The sequence below is a fragment of the Mauremys mutica genome, chromosome 5 (genome assembly GCF_020497125.1).
Source record: "Mauremys mutica isolate MM-2020 ecotype Southern chromosome 5, ASM2049712v1, whole genome shotgun sequence".
NCBI classification, from domain to species: domain Eukaryota; kingdom Metazoa; phylum Chordata; order Testudines; family Geoemydidae; genus Mauremys; species Mauremys mutica.
Window position 1 is genome coordinate 61140203 of NC_059076.1, and position 19612 is coordinate 61159814.

General features: G+C 43.6%; 1 protein-coding gene across 14 annotated transcripts in view; it reads right to left on the bottom strand.

The window, feature by feature from the left end:
- The window catches only part of IQCM (IQ motif containing M), a 228279-nt gene that overhangs the window by 174119 nt on the left and 34548 nt on the right, over positions 1–19612 (bottom strand). For 13 of the 14 annotated variants that reach the window (XM_045017613.1, XM_045017611.1, XM_045017608.1 and 10 more), the window contains one exon: positions 17597–17670. The exons of the other annotated variant lie outside the window; for it this stretch is intronic. In XM_045017613.1, the coding sequence (XP_044873548.1) occupies positions 17597–17670 (74 nt within the window). The remainder of the gene's footprint in view (positions 1–17596; positions 17671–19612) is intronic. 14 annotated transcript variants of the gene reach the window in all.

Sequence of the window (19612 nt, forward strand, 5' to 3'; positions counted from 1 at the left end):
CCAAATGAAGAAGAAATTAAGAACTAGCAAGGTTGATGTTGAAATCCTGTGGAAGCTATAAAAAGGTGGGGAAAAGTAATTTTTACAATCATGGTTCTCAGCAGCACTCTCGTCCCTAATGACCATTTAATTCAAAACTTGTGTTATCTTTTTATAAACTCTCAACTGTTTAATGCCTTTTTTAATTGGACATTCAGTTTTAATCTTCAGGTACTTACAAACAATTAATAGCTGAAAGATAGAATTAGCGCTTCATACTTTGATTATCAGCATAATTAAAAAAGGAGGCGGATCCTATTTGTCAATTTAAATCCTAATTGTTTGAATAATTAACAGTCGGAGGATTGATTTGAACTGTTAGATTTCATCTGTTATATCAGTTTAAAATTGCAGAATATAACTGAGCAGGTAAAACATTGGACCAGATTGTTATTGCCACTGAATCCTCTTTGCACCATTCTGGCCATGTAAAGGGACCTTAGCGTGAGCATGAATGTAATTATGCCCACTTTAAGGCCTTTTACACTGTCAGAGTGGTGTAAATAGGCTCCAGTGTAAATAAGAATCAGGCTTATTAGGGAACCTGCCTATGTGATTTCACTCACTGTCCATATTTTTATGTTTATCATTTTAAAAAAATAAAATAAAAAACACACCAACATTTAAATAAATTTTACACCAACATTCCTGTATTTGTCAGGTGACCAAGGGATTCAATACAATCAAACATGTTTCATGGGACAGGGGGCTGTTATATTGTTATGAACAGTGCCAAACTCAGCTGCTGTGTAGTGAGGAATACATGATAAATTCCTCTAATGTACAAGGCTATGATGTCATTGAGAGTTCTCTGTTAAAATAAGGTGCAAGAGCATTTAGGGTGTCATAAGAAATCCTATTATGTACTGCTTTTAAAAGCTATCTTAACACACAGTGTTAATATGATATGGCTTTCTTCTTTTTTTAAAAACGTGTTTCATCTCAAGGCGGAACAAGACTCTTATGTCTCAAGCACTGGGCCCATGCTCAGGAGATTTGGGTTAAATTGCTGGCTCTGACACAGACCTCCTGTGTGACCTTGAGCAAATCAGTGAGGCCCAGATTTTTAAATATATGTTTAGGTGTTGCAGCATTCCTCATTACAATGCCTAACTGATTTAGGTGCCTAATTTTTCAGTAGGACACATAACTCTATCTCGATCTTCCCTGCCTGTTTGAGCTGCCCACATACATAAAGCACTGGTAGAAATAAATGCACAAACTGACCCCCTTACTTAGCCTCCCTCTTTTAGGAACAGCAGCTCAGGTACTGTTTCTAAGATTGCCGCTATTGTTAGTGATATGCTTCCAGTGCCTAATGGCCAACATAATGTGAAATGGTTCATATTACAGATACAGGCACTGAATCAGCACTAATTGTACCTTTGTTGTCAGCCTCAGCAGAGAGCCCACGTACTCAGTGGGTATGTAGACTATATCCTCTCAACCCAGAGATGGTCCCTGCAGAGCAAGGTTGAGCGATACTGAGAGATGAATGAGTGTATCCACTTTACAGCTATTCTAAAATATTGCCCCTTAGTTTAAAATTAGAATAGATTCTGCATTTCTTTTAATTAAAGAATTTATAAAACATCCTCAAACAGAACCACCAGACTTAAATTTTTAGCTACTAATTTAGTGTCCAAGTGAAATCCTCATTTTGTTTACTTAGTAGAAATGTACCAGACAGACTACAAACAGAGAAGAACAAAGCCTCAGAAAGTGCATTTACAAAGGTTTGCTTTTCAGGATTGATATTACAAGTAATTAGCGTGACATTTAATAAATGACATTTCTAAGAACTGCTAAAGCTAACTTAACAGGCAAATAAAACAGCCTTGTTTTGTTTTTAAAAAGCCATTTGCATTGTAGCACATTTTATGCAGTGTTTTTGCCAACTCATGTTTAAAACATTTACATGCATGAAATAAACATCCTTTGTATACATCCGGCTTACTATTACAGTGTTCTCAACTTAGCACAAACCCCGATGAAATGAATTGTGATTAAAAGGGAATTATATTTCCATATCCCAATTCAGTCAGTATATACTGTAACTGAATGGACTCATTCTATAGTTAAAATAGATTAATCCCTGCTTAATGTAATGCAGTTTTTCTAAACACAATTCAAGCAGTAAACAATTCAGTCTCCACTTTAGTTTTTCTCTGAATAAAGAAGTGAGATATGGTGCCATCACATTTTGTACAACTTTCTCTAATCCTCAATATCCAGTTAGGATAGTAAAAAATAATGGTAGCTGCTTTGAACAATCTGGATTTATCCGTGAGCCCTGCTACCCAATGCTGAAGATACATTTGTTTATATGAAGTATATTTTAATGCATTAAAAAAATTAAGTGTTCCAGGATATTAATTAGAAATTTGGTTGCCTTTGCTGATCTAAACGTTTCACCATGTTAAGGAGAAAGTTAAGTGTCCTCCCTACATCATGGATTCATCAACTTTGTTTTAGTAAATAAGAAATCTTGAAGCCTCTTCACCAGCCTAACAAACTTCACTGTCACTTGCCTCACTCTGTTGTTCAGCTAGCACAATTAAAATGGACAGCACTGGAGAGAGGGCGGAGTCATCAATCTGGACTGCAGCTCCCTGAGCTCCCACAAAATGGCCTTGTAAACCATTTTTTGGCAGGAATTGCATGATTTGAGAGACAGAGGGTGAAATGCTGGCCCCATTGTAATCAATCACAAAAGAGAAAGTTACTCACCTTGCAGTAACTGAGGTTCTTCGAGATGTGTGTCCCTGTGGGTGCTCCACTCTAGGTGACGGTGCGTCCCGGCGCTGTCGATCGGAGATTTTCGGTAGCAGTGCCTGGTTGGGGCGCACGCACCCAGATGGTATCTCCCGTCTAGTTGGAATCTTCCTGAGTGCGTGTGCCCCATACCCTCCTCAGTTCCTTCTCTACCGTGGAGAGTCATCTCAGTACTCCAAAGTAGAGGGGAGGAGGGCGGGGAGTGGAGCACCCACAGGGACACACATCTCGAAGAACCTCACTTACTGCAAGGTGAGTAACTTTCTCTTCTTCTTCGAGTGCTGTCCCTGTGGGTGCTCCACTCTAGGTGAATGTGTAGCAGTACCCACTACGGTTGGTGGGACTTTGGAGATACGGCAGGGAGTACTGAAGATAGTACTGTATGACCTACTATTGTGTCTGCCGTGGTGTCTTGCGTTAGAGCATAGTGTTTTGCAAACGTGTGTTCAGATAACCCTGTAGCCGCTTTGCAGATATCAGGAATGGGAACGTTGTGTAAGAAGGCAATGGATGCCGACATGGCTCTAGTGGAATGAGTTCTAATGTCGTCGGGCGGTTGAAGATTCTTCGTACGGTAACCGGATCTGATGCAGTCAGAGATCCACTTGGACAGACGTTGTTTAGAGATAGTCATACCGTTTGATTTTTTCGGTAACGGAAACAAAGAGTCGTGGAGACTTGCGAAATGGTTTAGTCCTGTCTAAATAAAAGGCAATTGCTCGCCTGACATCGAGAGTATGCAGGGTTGCCTCTTGTGGAGTCTTGTGAGGTTCGGGATAGAAAGTAGGTACGTATATAGGTTGGTTGAGGTAGAAGGTAGATACCACTTTAGGAAGAAATTTAGGATGTGATCTCAAAGTGACTTTGTCTTTGGAGAAGATTGTGTAGGGAGAGTGGGCCATCAGGGCACTCATTTCACCTACTCTCCTTGCCGATGTTATGGCAACTAAGAAAGCCACCTTCATGGACATATGGAGATGAGAGGAGGTAGCCAAGGGCTCGAATGGAGGTTTCATGAGAGCGTGTAGAACAAGGTTAAGATTCCATGAAGCAGCTATTGGGTGAATTTCAGGTTAGAGGTTTTGCAGGCCTGTGAGAAATCGTTTTATGGTTGGGTGAGTAAAGAGTGAATAACCTGCTACGAGGTCATGGAAGGTAGTAAGTGCCACCAGGTGCACTTTGGTGGAGCTGAGCGAATGTCCGTCTTGTTTTAGTTCCAAGAGGTAGTCTAGAATGATAGGGAGGGTCACCATATTGGGCGCTAAGTGATTACGTGAGCACCAGAGGGCGAAACGGTTCCACTTCTGCAGATAGGTTTTATGAGTGGAGTCTTTCCTACTGTGCAGGAAGACATATCGGACCTGCTCAGAACAGGCTAGTTCATGGGTTTGGAACCATGAAGGAACCACGCTGTGAGGTGGAGCTTGAGGAGCTCAGGGTAAAGAGCCAGTCTATTGTTCTGGAAAAGAAGATCTGGCCTGTTGGGGAGAGCCCGTGGGTGATGGGAGGGCATGCAGAGTAGGTAGGGATACCACGTCTGTTTCAGCCAAGCCGGGGCAATAAGTATGACCCGGTCCTTGTGGTCCACAATCTTCCAAAGAACCCGGTGTAGCAGAGGGATTGGTGGAAGGCGTACAGGAAAGAGCTGTTCCACGAGATGGGGAATGCGTCTCCTGGGGATGCAGTTCCGAGTCCCACTCTGGAGCAAAATTGGGGACATTTTCGGTTCTGGATTGTGGCAAAGAGGTCTACTGACGGGGTGCCCCAAAGGGAGAAGAGCTGTTGAAGTATTGTGGGGTGCCGTTCCCATTCGTGTTCCGTCGAGAAGTGTCTGCCGAGTTCGTCGGCAGTAGTGTTGTGGCAGTCTGGCAGGTAGGAAGCGGTGATCTGTATTTGACGTTATATACACCAATTCCATAGGCGGATGGCTTCCATGCAAAGAGAATGTGAGCGTGCTCCCCCTTGTCTGTTGATGTAGTACATACATGCTATGTTGTCTGTTAAGACTCGCAGGTATTTGTTCTTTATGAGGGGAAGAAAATGAAGGCACGCTCATCTCACAGCTCTGAGCAATAAGAGATTTATGTGTAGGTGCGACTCTGATGCAGACCACTGGCCTTGTGCCCTGTGTCCCCCTAAATGCGCTCCACAACCAATTAGGGAAGTGTCCGTGGTGAGCACGAGTGCTGGGGATCAGTTCTGGAAGGAAACCTTAGTGCAGAGGTTCTCTGGTCTTGTCCACCACTGTAGGGAAGCTAGAATGTTGGGAGGCGGAGTTAACAGCATCCCTAAGGTGTGTCTGTTGGGTTTGAAATTGGAATTGAGCCAGCCCTGAAGACATCTCATGTGCAGCCTGGCGTACTGGACTATGAAGGTGGTGGCTGCCATATGACCAAGGAGCTGTAGGCAGAGTTTTGCCTGTGTCCTTGGATGAATAGAGAGCGTGCGTTTGAGCTGCGTGATAGCGAGGAATCTGTGATATGGGAGCAAGGATCTGCTCTGGATTGAGTTGAGATGAGCTCCGAGAAACTCAATCTGTTGTGTAGGTGTCAGGGTGGATTTTTGGGCGTTTATTTGGAGGCCTAGGCTGTGAAAGAGTAGCTTGGAGTGCCTCGCCATAGGAGTTGCCCTTGATGAGGCAATCGTCCAGGTAGGGGAACAGCGTGACCCCATGTTTGTGGAGGTGAGCCACGAGCACAGCTAGAGTTTAGGAAAAGACTCCCGGTGCTGTGGAGAGGCCGAAAGGAAGAACTCTTTATTGGAAATGGTCGTGACCGATTGTGAAGCTTAGAAAGCGTCTGTGAGCTGGATGAATTGATATATGAAAAGAGACGTACTGTGGGTCAAGGGCTGTAAACCAGTCCCCTTAATCCAGTGCAGGAATTAATGTGCCCAGTGTGACCATTTTGAATTTTTGTATCCTCGTGAATTTGTTCAGTTGGCGTAAGTCTAGTATAGGCCTCCAGCCCACAGTCTTTTTCTGGGTCAGGAAGTAATGGGAGTAGAAATCTTTCCCTGGATGTTGCATCAGCACAGGCTCCACTGCGCCTAGCTGTAGAAGGTAAGCCACTTCTGCGTGAAGCAGGTGCTCATGAGAGGGGTCCCTGAAGAGGGACGGGGAAGGGGAGGAGGATAGGATATGAATGGGCTAGAATAACCGGACTGAACTATCTCGAGGACTCAGCGTTCCTGTGTAATTTGCTGACAGGCATGTTGGAAACTCTGGAGGCGGTGGCGAAATGGGCAAATAGGCTGTGGAATCAAGGAGTGGTCGCACAAACCCTGGACCAACCTTTTTAAATTGTTGTTTATTCCCAAATGGATGGGAAGTGGTTGCTTGAGCTTGATTTTGTCTGCGCTTAGGGGGTCTAGCGCGATTCCTATTTACATGGTAAGGTTTGTGTTGAGGCCGATAAGACTGTTGTGTATGTAGTCTTAGGTAGGATTGGTATCGTTGACCCCTGGGAAGAGATGGGTGAATGCCCAGGGTGCACAGTGTCGCTCTGGAATCTTTCATTGTATGAAGTAGTTCATCAGGTGGGTTTTTTTTTGTTTTTTTAAGAAAACAGTTTATATTTATCAAAGGGGAAGTCCTCCACTTTGTTCTGCAGGTCTTTAGGGATGCCAAATGTAGAAAGCCATGAAGATCTGCGCATAACCACAGCCGGTGCAGTTGTACGGGCTGCTGTGTCTGTCGTGTCTAAAGAGGCTTGTAGGGCTGTTCTGGAAATCAATTGGCATTCGCTCAGAATTGATTTAAAGTCCGCTGTCCTGTCCTCTGGAATGTAAGAGGCGAATTCATAAGTTTATTGTAGTTATCAAAGTCATGCCTGGCAAGGAGTGCAAGGTAGTTTGCGATCCAGAATTGTAGAGTGGAGGATGTGTAAACCTTGCAACACAAGACGTCAAGGCGTTTAAGGTCCTTGTCTTGCGGGGTGGACTGATATTGTGGCTGTTTCGTTCTTTGTGCGACTGCATCGATAATGAAAGAGTTCAGTTGTGAGAAAATAGGAAGTCAGTATCCTTAGCAGGAATATAGTATCTATGTTTGGCTTTTCTGCAGGTTGGTAATAAAGAAGCTGGAGTTTGCAGAGAGCGTCAGCTGGTTCCAAGAGTGCCTCATTTATAGGGAGCGAAGTAGGGAAACTGAGGCTGGTGGCTGCGGACCTTAGCCTGAGGTGGAAAAGGCTCCAGTGGGGGAGGAGAGGAAGGTGCGGAGAACTCTGCTTGCGTTGTAGATCAGGTTCGCTCTCAGTGAAGGTAGCCAGTTCAGGTGGTGGGACTGCGCTGTGTCATGTTAAGAAGCGAAAGTGAAAGTGTGAGCGGTGCAGTGGGTCAGTTGGAGGTGCCCTGCAGGGGGTCTGCTGCTGGTGCAGGGGCGGAAGGCAGGCTCGGTGCCGACGTTCTTCCTGGCACCGGGGGAGAGCACGCGGTCGGAACCACGGCTTTTTTTTTTCTTCTTCTTCTTCCGCCCTGAGGCTTGCGGTGCCGACGGCTTTGTCGGCACCGGGGCAGAGCGCGTAGCCGGCTCCGCGGATGTTTTTAGCGCTGAGGGTTGCGGTGCCGATGTCCTTGTCGGCACCTGGGCAGAGCACGCAGCCGGCTCCGCGGCTGTTTTTAGCCCTGAGGCTTGCAGTGCCGACGTCCTTGTCGGCACCGGGGCAGAGTGTGCAGCCGGCTTCGCGGCTGTTTTTAGCCCTGAGGCTTGCGGCGCCGACGTCCTTGTTGGCACCGGGGCAGAGCGCGCAGCCGACTTCGCGGCTATTTTTAGCCCTGAGGCTTGGGTGCCGACGTCCTTGTCTGCACCGGGGCAGAGCGCGCAGCCGGCTTCGCGGCTGTTTTTAGTGCTGAGGCGCTTGGTGCCGCGGAATCCTGCTTTGGGAGCCGTTGTTGAGGCGTGATCCGGGGCTGAGGCGCCTACCTTTGGCGCTGTCAGCACAGAGGGTAGGGATCTTGCAGGAGACCCCTTACCCTTGTTAGAGTCTCTCCTATGAGACTGCTCTGCTTCTTGCCTCCACTCCAGGGAGGGTGAAGCAACGCTCCCCACCGGTTCCAATCTGGCTGGGGAGGATGTGGGAGTGGGTTTAACTTTCCCCATCTCTGAAAGCGGCTGCGGGGATTTTTCCATGAGAAGTATTTCAAGCCGCAGGTCTCTGTCGTGCCAAGCCCTCGACTCGAGGCTCCTACAGTGGAGGCACTTTGCGGGGATGTAGGCTTCCGCAAGGCACTTCACACAATGTGAGTGCCCATCCAACCTTGGTATGGAGTCCTGCCAGAAAACACACCTCTTGAATCCTGAAGCCCCTGGCATTGTAAATTAGAAATGGCAGGGGAGAGTGTCTCAGTGAGAGACAAGTCTGAAGTGATTTTTTTTAACTAAGTAACTAAGTATGTAACTATACTAAAGGAAGGGAAACAACTGGGAAGTAATTAATAATTATTTCTATGTTCTTTGTTACTGTTTCCTATAGATACCAGGGAAGAGAAGGCAGCACTGCTCCGAGTCCCGTCTTCAGCCGAGGACGGTTGAGAAGGAACTGAGGAGGGTGTGGGGCGCACGCACTCAGGAAGATTCCAACTAGACGGGAGATACCATCTGGGTTTGTGCGCCCCAACCAGGCACTGCTACCGAAAATCTCCGATCGACAGCACCGGGACGCACCGTCACCTAGAGTGGAGCACCCACAGGGACAGCATTCGAAGAAGAACTCCAATTGACTTCAATGCCGCCAGGATTTCACTCAGACTCTCTGCTATGGAATTGTGGCTAAACGGCATGGCTGCACCTACAGTACAGTACATAAAGTAATAGAAGCTAAGGCAGTGTTTCTCAGACTGAGGTCACCGCATTTGAAGGGAAAGCCCCTGGCGGGCAGGGCCAGTTTGTTTACCTGCCCCATCCACAGGTCCGGCTGATCGCCGCTCCCACTGGCTGCGGTTCGCTGCTGCAGGCCAATGGGACCTGCTGGAAGCGGCGCAGGCCGAGGGACTTACTGGCTGCCGCTTCCAGCAGCTCCCATTGGCCTGGAGCAGCGAATCGCACCCAGTGGGAGTGGCGATCGGCCGAACCTGCGGACAGGGCAGGTAAACAAACTGGCCCGGCCCGCCAGGGGCTTTCCATAAACAAGCAGCAACCCCAGTTTGAGAAACACTGAGCTAAGGGAAAGAAACTGTGAGATAGCTCAATAATAGATGTAAGAGATAGTAAATAATATTAGAGTGAGTGTCCTTGAGGCAGGAATAAAATAGGATATTTAAAGCTATTTGTAAAGCTGGTTAAAAACCAACAGCTTTTGTTACATTAAACATTAATTTTTTATTATAAAGTTTTAAAAAGGGAATGATATTTTATCTGAAATTTATCATGAAAAGAATTATTGAAAAATTTCATTTTAGAAAAATTTCATGAGGAGAAGTTTCCTCCTCCCCCCCATCTTTTATTAATTTTGCAACCCGCCCCCTCACCCCAAAAAAGAGGTGGTAGGGAAAGGAAACAGAAAATGAAAAATAAAGTTTTGTTGTCAGGTTTTATAAAAAAATAAAATGGAAAATTTTTGGAAAAAAATAATTTCTCATTAAAATTTACATTCCCTGAAAAAGGCCATTTTTCAACTTTTTAAAAATTTTTGACTAACTTTACTATTTTGGCATAGGTGTGGGAACTAGGGATTGTGGGGGTGCTGCAGCACCTCCAGGTTTTACACGGGTCTCTGCTCCTGGCCAGACATACATGCTCCTGGCTGCCAGCCCCATGCCCAGATTCTGCTCCAGGTCCCGCCCCCACCCCACCTGTGGCCCCAGCCTCGACCCCCTTTCCTCTGTCCAGGTCCCCCTTCCCGGAGACACTGCCGTGCTCCTGGCCCCAGCTGGGGGGCACACAGACAGGCTAAGGAGGCTGGCTTTCAGGACCACCACTATCAAAAATGTTCCAGCACCACTTATTTGGGCTGCATTTTTGAAGATTTAGAAATATCCACTAAGATTGGTAGAGCGTGCACAGAGCCTTCCATTGCCCATCACTGCACAATTACTGTATGGAAATGAAGATTATGACAGTAACTAGGACTGAACCTCACTGAAGTAATATTAGAACTACAAAATCCTTCATAGGCAGAGACAGTGGCAAAAATACCAGCAGCTTTTATGTACCAGGCTCCTTCTATGGCTATCACCAGTGGAGTTGGACCAGTGTGGGAGCAATGATGGGAGATTTCCCTAAAAATCTTCAGCACAAAAATCTTAGCTTTCCACACACTCTCCAAAGGACTTTCTCCATCTCTCCCTCTTTTCTTTCCCTTTTCTCTTAGGATCTCAACCCAAGGTTTTTCTTCCCACAGAGCACTCTCTTCTTTTCCCTCTCCCAACCTTTCCCTGCTTACCCCAAGTCTCACTTCCCATCCATCCTCAGGATGGATCTTTCTTGCACTGGTGTGTCTAGCTCACTGTGATCTCAACCTTCATCCTCAAGTAAACTCAGACAAAAGGGAACCCATTCCTAACTCCCCAATCAGGCTCTACTTCATGGATGTCCTTTGCCTTAACCATACACGCCTATGATTTAAAGTACTCAGTCTGACCCCTAGACTCACATGGGCAAGTTCCATAATAGTGAAAATGCAAAGAAAAGGTGGGGAAAGAGTCCTGTATACATATAAATGCATTATGCGCCCTTAGAAAAAGCACTTTGAACTGCAGACTCTTCCTTTCCCCTATTCTTGTCACCATGGGTTATTTTTTAAATGTGTTTTCACAGCAGCTCTTCACTGAAGTGAGCAGTGCTACTTTGGGACCTTGGTACTTGTGCAGTAATTACTATTGTTCAGTTCTGTATTTAATAGTCAAGTGAGAGTACTACTAAAAATATAACAGTGCTCATAAAGATTGTCTACTAGATCCTTGTAGAAATACATCTGAAGATGCCACCCCAAAACAAGCTCTGTTCACTTCAGTGGTGGTTTGTTGTTCTTTTTTTTTGGTAAGGGCTGTTGCAAATGAGAAGAAAAAAAACAGGACAGAAAGAACAGGGGAAGGAATGAAACCTGGGGTTCAGAATGTCTCTGCCTTTGCTACGGCAGCAAAAGTCTATTTCAGCATATATGCAGAATGAGCTCATTTACTCAAGTACTTCAGAAACTAAGCCAGCTGTAAGGGCTCTAAACTACCCTTGATTTCATTGTCAACAGAATATTTAAATGCCATGAGCAATGTAGTGTGAATGTTTTTATTAAAGGTCAGATTCTTTTCCTGTCTGATGAGATGAGATTGCTCCGCCTCTTTCCTTTTTATACTACAAATAGTTCTTGTAAGCGCTCTGCTTATTTGCACCACTATGCTTTTTCTCTTTTTCCCGCTGCATGACACAATTTCAATCAGTACCCTCCTTTACAAAATGAAGTGACACTTTGCATCCTTTCCCCATGAACCAAGCCCATTAGATGAGTATTTTCATATTATCAAACAAGTGTGTTTATATGATAGATCTATTTACATGAACTGTGGGGAATCCAGCAAGAAAAATAATCTTTTCTATCTGCTTCCTGTTATAAAGTGGAAATGAACCAGCAGCACAAAGCATAACACCCACAAATTGCATAAGATATCTGGAAAATGTAGTGGAACTAGTGCTAATTTCCATAACTCCACCATTTTATAAAACAACAAAGTGACTGAAAAGGAAACTGCATAGGAAACTAAAGATGACAGCATATCTTCATCTAATACTATTCCCTTCCCTTTGAAAAAGTGGTCATATCCTTAATACACAAAATCAGGAGTCCAGAGGTCTGAAGTCTATTGCTAGACCTGCCACAACTCCAAAAAGCAAGTCACTTATTCTCCCTATGCCTCAGTCTTCATATCTATAAAAGGGACTGATGATACATACCTACCTCATTATTCTATATCAAAGGATTTGAGACCTTCAGAGGTTAGGTACTAGAGAAGTACAAATATTATCGTGATTAGTAGTTAAAATTTATCTCCCTATGCAGATCAGAATGCATAAAAATAATACATAAAAATGATAGGTTCTAAATTAGCTATTACATAAAGAGATCTCAGAGTCATCGTGGATAGTTCTCTGAAAAACATCAGCTCAAATGTGCAGCATCAGTCAAAAAAAGCTAAAAGAATGTTAGCAATCATTAGGAAAAGGATAGATAATAAGACAGAAAATATCACAATGCCACTATATAAATCCATGGTACACTGACACCTTGAATCCCTCATGCAGTTCTGGTCACCCATCTCAAAAATGATATATTAGAAATGGAAAATGTACAGAGAAGGGCAACAAAAAATGATTAAGGCTATGGAACAGCTTCCATACGAGGAGAGTCTGAAGAGACTGGGACTGTTCATCTTAGAAAAGAGATGACTAAGGGGGGGATATGATAGAGGCCTATAAAATCATGAATGGTGTGGAGAAAAAAAAGTGTTATTCACCCCTTCACATAACCCAAGAACCAGGGGTCACCCAATGAAATTAATAGCTAAAGATTAAAACAAACAAAAGGAAATACTTCTTTAGACAATGCACAACTCTTTGTCATGGGATGTTGTGAAGGCCAAAGATAGAACTGGGTTCAAAAAAGAAAGAGATATGTTCATGAAAGATAGGTCGGTCAATGGCTATTAGCTTAGATGGTCAGGGTTGCAAGCCCATGCTCTGGATGTTCCTAAGCTGAGCCTCGGGGGAAGAGGCGGGGCAGTCATGGGGCCTCGGAGGAAGAGGCAGGGCAGGGGAAGGGGCCAGGGTGTTCAGTTTTCAGCAATTAGAAAGTTAGCAACCCTACCTAGGTATGGAAGGAGCAGGAGGAAAAATGGAAAAGGGACAGAAAATCTTTTGCAAACACACGCACATTGGACTTGACTCACTGTAAGTTCTGTGCTAGCAGAGGGACTCTAGCTGTGGAAAGTCTATGTGGAGGTCAGTTAGAGTGGAAAGCTGAACCAAGTTTCAAGTCAATGCTTAGCTGTGACTCATCACTGTTCATGAATAAGGATGAACCAAGTCAGTGGGAGGTTTCTGACATTACTTCCTGATCAATCAAATGTGTTTGACTTTTCATACATTTGTCATTATTTCCTTTGGTTTGGATTGTTTTTGGCTGATACAGGGCTTTAATTCTCCAGTTTGTCTAAGTAAAACATTTTGGGTTCAACCATCCTTCTGTTGGGAATATCCTGGAGCAGGATTTAAGGGTCAGGAATTTTTCAAGGTTCTCCTCACAAGAGTTCGCCATTGGAATAGGAAGAATGGAGAAAACAGGCTTGAACTCCTGCAAAACATGCCAAAAGACGAGCCCACAAATCCCACAGATCCTTGCAGACCCCAGGGGACATCCAAGAGGCCAAGACCATCTTCGGGGATGCTCTGTGGCTCCCACTAGTTGTGTCCCAAAGAGTCCCTCCCCCAGGGCTTTGGGGCTGTGCTCCAGCTCCACTCCAGCTCCAGGCAAAAACCTGCAACTCTACTGCTCTGGAGCTGCTCCACGCTCCAGCTCCAGGCTCCGCTCCAAAGCCGTGCCCTCCCCCCACCACATCCCAACCCCTGGTCTCTGATAGCAGTTCTCCATTGGAGTTCTGACACCAGATCCTCCCTAGCCAGCATCTGCTCCCAGATCCCCCCACCACCTTGAAGAGGGATTCTCACTAGGAAGGAAGTACCTAAATCTGTAATATCTTTACTTCACAAGGAGAGATTAAGGATATATATCACCCAGGCTCCTTCCACCAGCCTACTCCATCCCCTATGCCTACTTGCAGATCCCTTCACCTGCAGAACACTCCTTTTGGATTCTGAGGCTAGAGTGGAAATGCTGACAAGAATGGGTGCTCTATTCAAGCAGGATGGTGGTAATCCATGTATTGGTCATAGGATCACATTCATAAGAACAGCCATACTGGGTCAGACTAAAGGTCCATCTAGCCCAGTATCTTGTCTTCCGACAGTGGCCAATGCCAGGTGCCTCAGAGGAAATGAACAGAACAGACAATCGTCAAGTGATTCATCCCGTCGCCAATTCCCAGCTTCTGGCAAACAGAGACTAGGGACACCATCCCTGCCCATAGCCATCGATGGACCTATCCTCCATGAATTTATCTAGTTCTTTTTGAGAATCTTTTCAGTATCTGTATTACCAAGCTAGTGTTGGGGTGTATGTGTGTGTGTGTGACACAAATACCCTTTTATTCATTTTGGCAAAAGATAGGTTGATATTTCTGCCATAAATTATAAAATGGACCATGCCCAGTCTTTACTGTCAACTTAAGTTATGTCCATATGCAAAATGGGACAACACTTTTTGTGCATGCTCAGCTTGGCACATGCACAAGCAGGGCCGGCTCCAGGCACCAGCATTCCAAGCTGGTGCTTGGGGCGGCATTCTGCAAGGGGCGACAGTCCCTATTGTTTTGCCCCCAAGCAGCGCGCCGAATTGCCGCCGGAGAGGGCGGGGGCAGTCCGTGTGCCCTTAGGGCGGCAGGCGCATTTCCGTGGTGAGGGCAATTCGGCGGTAGCTTCTATGTTTAGCTGTCCGGGGCGGCTTCAGCTAAACATAGAAGCTGCCGCCGAATTGCCGCCGCCGTGGAAACGCGCCTGCCGCCCTAAGGGCGCACGGACTGCCCCCCCCCCACGCCCACGGCGGCAATACGGCGCACTGCTTGGGGCGGCAAAAACTGTAGAGCCGGCCCTGTGCACAAGCACTGCTGTTTGTATATACTGTTTTGGAATTCCGGCTCCATATCAAGCAATTTTCTTAGTTATATAAATTATTCGTCCTTCACAACAATGCATTAGCCTCTTCTAATTAACAATGAGTAAATTACCTTCACAGGAACTACTATTTATTGTTTAAAATAAAGCTTAGACTAGGGAAAAATATCTGAAATCTGAAAGAACACTTCAAACATTTGGCAATTTCCACTCCCAGAGGATATTAGAAAATCTTTTCCACCCTTACTTTACAACAGAGCCAGTCAAATGATACCTGCCAGATGGTGAATATAGCTGTTTTTCATCAAATAAATTTATTTAATGAAAGTCTGATGTAGTCAGATAGTTCAACAGGGACTCGAACGCTCTTAGATTAATAGTGGCAAAATTAATTGACTAAATCAAATAAAATATTTCTCTCATATGTTCCTGACCATTTCCATTACCACCTCTTATCAGTTCCTATTTACCAACGATAAAAGCTATCATAATCTAAGATGGAATCCCTTTGAGCTCAAAACTGTCTGTACAACTTGTTTTTTTTACTAATGGAACAAAAACAGCATTGTACAAAAAATAATGAAATATGAAAATGTAAAAATTTACAGGAATTGTTAAACATTTTCTCTTGAAAGAATGTTTATACTGATAACCATATATTTATGTCTATCCATTAGCAGAGAAGAAATGACAGGTAGAGTTTTTGTTATGTATAACATGTAGGTGCTTAACATCAGCTTTCTGTCAATTCTATAAAATTATGAGTACAGAAAAGCTAGTACTAACAAAATGATCAATAAGTTAGTTTTAAACAATCCTTTATTTACTTTACTCTCTCCCTTTCTTTCCTGTTTTCCATGCCCCCAGTCCTACAATCCAATCAGCACAGATCCATACTTAAGTCCACATGGAATCCCAGCAATATCATCACTGGAGCACCACATAAGCTCTCGCCATACAGATCACACTACATTTCAGAGCAATAGTCCCCAACAAAGACAGTCTCCACAGAGTAAGAACTACTGCATTGCAGGTTTCTTCACAACAGGATTGGATATTTTTCTTTAACCCTGCAATATACTATGTGTATTACAAACACATTACAATTTTTAATAAATTCTTCTATGCTACTAATAAAGAGCAAGATTAGTTCATGTCCTGTGCCCCCGACTCTATTGTATGGGCTACAGACATCCCAGGTCACACTAAGTGGGGGAGGGAAGGCAGCAAAGGCCTGCTATTCCCCTCCTGCACAGGTGCAGACAAAGTGGGTGGTTGGTAGAAGCAGAGAACAGGGAGAGCATTGACTATGACCTCCCGCCTTTCCCTCCAGTATGCTGGTCAGCAGAGCTCAGCCAGATTGGAGAGGAAAGTAGTCCAAAACTGGTACAGACAGCAGCAAATTGTTTTCTCACTGGAACAAGGGGTGGACCAGAGAGAGACTTGGAATCAAGAGTCACAATTCCCTCCCTGACCTTCAGGGATTATACACAATCTAGAGCAGATTGTGATATTGCAGTCTAGTCCCAAAGAACAATAAAATAAAGCTGTCAGTGTTTCACTATCAGCACATTATAGATACGTTCAAAATATACCTGATGTTTATTTACAGTGCAAATACTGTTTTTTAGCCTATTTTTTTCTACAGTATGAAAAAATTAAGATTGTGCATGTGTAGCTATCTTGACTACAATTAACAGAAAGAATGGATTTCTACTCATTCTGAATGTCTGATGCTTTCAGAGCTCAGTGTTGCCTTTTTTCTTTTTTAAATAGCCTTACCTTTTCTCATGCTAAGACTGTCTGGTGCACAGAAAAAAAAGATAAGATCAAAACAGACAGATCATTTTGCTGTTAAATATACATGGGCTGACTGTTGCTAAGTACAGTAGAGTAACAAAATGTTTTGTGACTATCATGATTCAGACTCTGGTAATCTGTGTTAGAGCTCTCAGTGTATGTCTACACTGCAATTAGACACCCATGGCTGGGACATGCAAGCTCACTTGGGCTTGCGGGGCTGCTTAATTGCAGTGTAAACATTCAGGCTTCGGCTGCAGTCCAAGCTCTGGGACTTTCCCATCCCTCAGGGTTCTAGAGCCTGGGATTCACCCTCATCCAGAATGTCTATCCCACAATTAAAGAGCCCCTTAGCCCAAGCTCCGTGGGCCCGAGTCAGCTGGCACAAGCCAGCCACAGGTTTCTAATTTCAGTGTAGATATACCCAATGAGGCAATTATAGCAAACATATTTTCCTTGATTAGCAGAAACAGTAACAAACTCAATTGCAGAAAGGTCCAGCCATTTTACCCAGCTTTCAGTGCACACTGACTGACGAAAAAATTCAAAGAGTCAGTGATTAAAGCTCCACTCCCACATCAGGATCCATTAGTGTAGACCCCTATAGCCATGCAGAGTCACATTGATGTCACTGGGTATCCTCAAAAGTGTAGGGGTGCCTGCTATCAGATTCTGATGCAGAACCAGGAGTCTAAAATGGTACAAGAATGCAATTCATCCTGGCTCCCCCGCCCCCCATTACTCTGTTATAGTCACTGACTACACAGGATTGTTAACTGCAATGGTATTGTCAATCAGCCAAGAAGAGTTCTTACCCATGTGCAGACACCAAAGCTTTCTTGTCAAAGGGTTGACAGAATTTTTTGTGTGTGTTCAGCATATATGTAGTATATTGCAGCAGAAAGATAGGAATCAAAGCATTGGTGCAGGTAAACCATCTTGTAACTTCTTTCTTTCGGTTCTAATGAGACATACAGGATTCAATGCAACTCACAAAGCCTGACCACTGGGATTTCAAAGGATATCTACTCAATGGTATCCTTGGAATACATGAACTCTTAGGTTTACAGTGAATTATTAACTAGCCAAGATTAATTTCTTTATTTCCTTCTACCTTTTCCTGGAATTTCTAAACTCAAAGTGAGATATTGCTTCAAAATATTTTTATCATAACATTAAAAAATATAAACAAAAGAAAACTTTTTTTATGATGAATGCAACATAATGCAAATAAAATCTAATGCCATTAACAAGAACAACATTTACCTTTGTGTTTCATCTGAAGCCAAGGAATTTCATCATGCACGCATGTGGAAACACTAGGTAAATTGAAGGCCCCCCTTGAAAATGCAAGATAAATTCACATAATTTAGCTTTTATATATTCCCTATATTACATACTTAAATGACGAGATCTACTACTATACAGTATAAATGTTCATTTTCTCAATGTTTAAAATATTATTTAAGAAGGAATCACATTTTAAAAAATCCACTATCAAGGGAACTGGATGGCTTTGGGACTTGCTAATGGGATGGAGTCTTTAATTTCTAGATTAAATGTTCCGCTCCCAATCTGTTATGCCCTAAAGTTATTACCATCCAACAGCTGTTTGGCGTCAATGTGAAATAAGTAGATGGACTGAGTCCAAGCTCTCCAGCTCCTAGTGGACAGGCTTCCCACATCACAAAAATCAACACAACTGCCACCCTTTTCGGTAGTGTCAATAGAGAAGCCAAGGAGTGAATGAGCATGGAGACACAATTACCATGTCAATCTTGGGGATTACAGAGTTTATGCATATTGCCAGAGAAGAGGCTCTTGTGGTGCCTATGTGCATGCTATCCTGTAAGATGGGCTTTAATGCAAGACTACCCCATAGGCACTAAAAGAAAAATCATTTAAACAGAAAACGCCCTACATCGTTCAACACTGATTTTTGTAGTCATTCTCTTCGTTATGAGTCAAACTATGGCCTGGCTTTTGAGACTGTCCAAGGCTATAAGAGAGGATAGCCATGCTGGCTACCCAGGCCTCAGGTAGCAGCGTGAGGAGAGCAACCTCCTACAACATCCCCCTCCCAAACAAATGCCTTCTTGTCTCTTCCAGGGTTGTTTTTCAGAAGAATCCCATTCATTTTAAATGTTGCATTCAAAGTAGTTTACTAATAAGCCTTTTTAAGGGGTCATGTGGGATGTTTTTCAGAAATAAAAAAAATGCACGTTCTAGTCTGAATATGAACGTTGGGGAAATATTCACTGCTCAGCTATTCACATGTTCTCTGAATCGGTTAAAGTGTGAGCTTGGTCACAGTAATGTATGGTTTCAGTTTCAGTCCAGTAAGCAAACATCACACCCATTTGATTTGTCCCATTTTAATCAATGTTGTTGCACTACCATTTAGTTTTACATATTGACGACTATGGAAAAGTTACATGCCAGACAGTGAGACAGTGTATGTTTGTCCCAGAGCTCAGTTCCCAGAATTACTATAAAATGACTGTGTGCTGCAAGAGCATCAGCACAAGAGCAGCTCTGATTCAATCATGGATGTTGGGATGCAAATGCACACATCAGGAATTCTCAAAGCCAATAATAAATAACACAAGGGACTTTTAAACACAGAGCAGCATTTTCATGCCTAATGTGGGACATGAACCAGGGATATGAGCATCCAAATCTTAGCAACAAGTCAATAGAAAATTCAGAGGGAAGGTACCAGTACTATAGTATGTGTATATTTTTGCCTTAGGCATTTTAGATTTGTTAGTATCCTAACTTATACCAAAATGTAGATACAGCTTTAGGACTCTGGACAGAAATGGAGCCTTCTACCTGGCTCTTTGTTATTGCTGTTACACCCATATCAGTAATATTGAGAGCATTAATAGTTCTATTTGGTTTCATATTAGTATCAAGATGCTCCAGTAAGTGCACTTCTATAGGTTTGATACATTTCACTGGTGTTAAAGGTACTCAGCGTTCAGCCACGTGCCTTGTAACACCATCTAAGAAAACTATTATCACTCAAAATACACTGCTGTGCATGTCTTATTGCCTAGATTTGAGATACAGTTTTCAAAAGTAAAATTATAATTCTGTACATGCTTTCATTTCCTTACAGCTCACCCAAAATGTTTGTGAACAAGACCCAATTCTTTTTACATCCCTAAAGTTACTGGACTTCAATGGGAGCATGATCTTCAGCATTAAACAGTGTTTATGAATTTTGAAATAAATCTTGTGGGTAAAAGTTATACAAGATCATTCTGATGTTCAGAC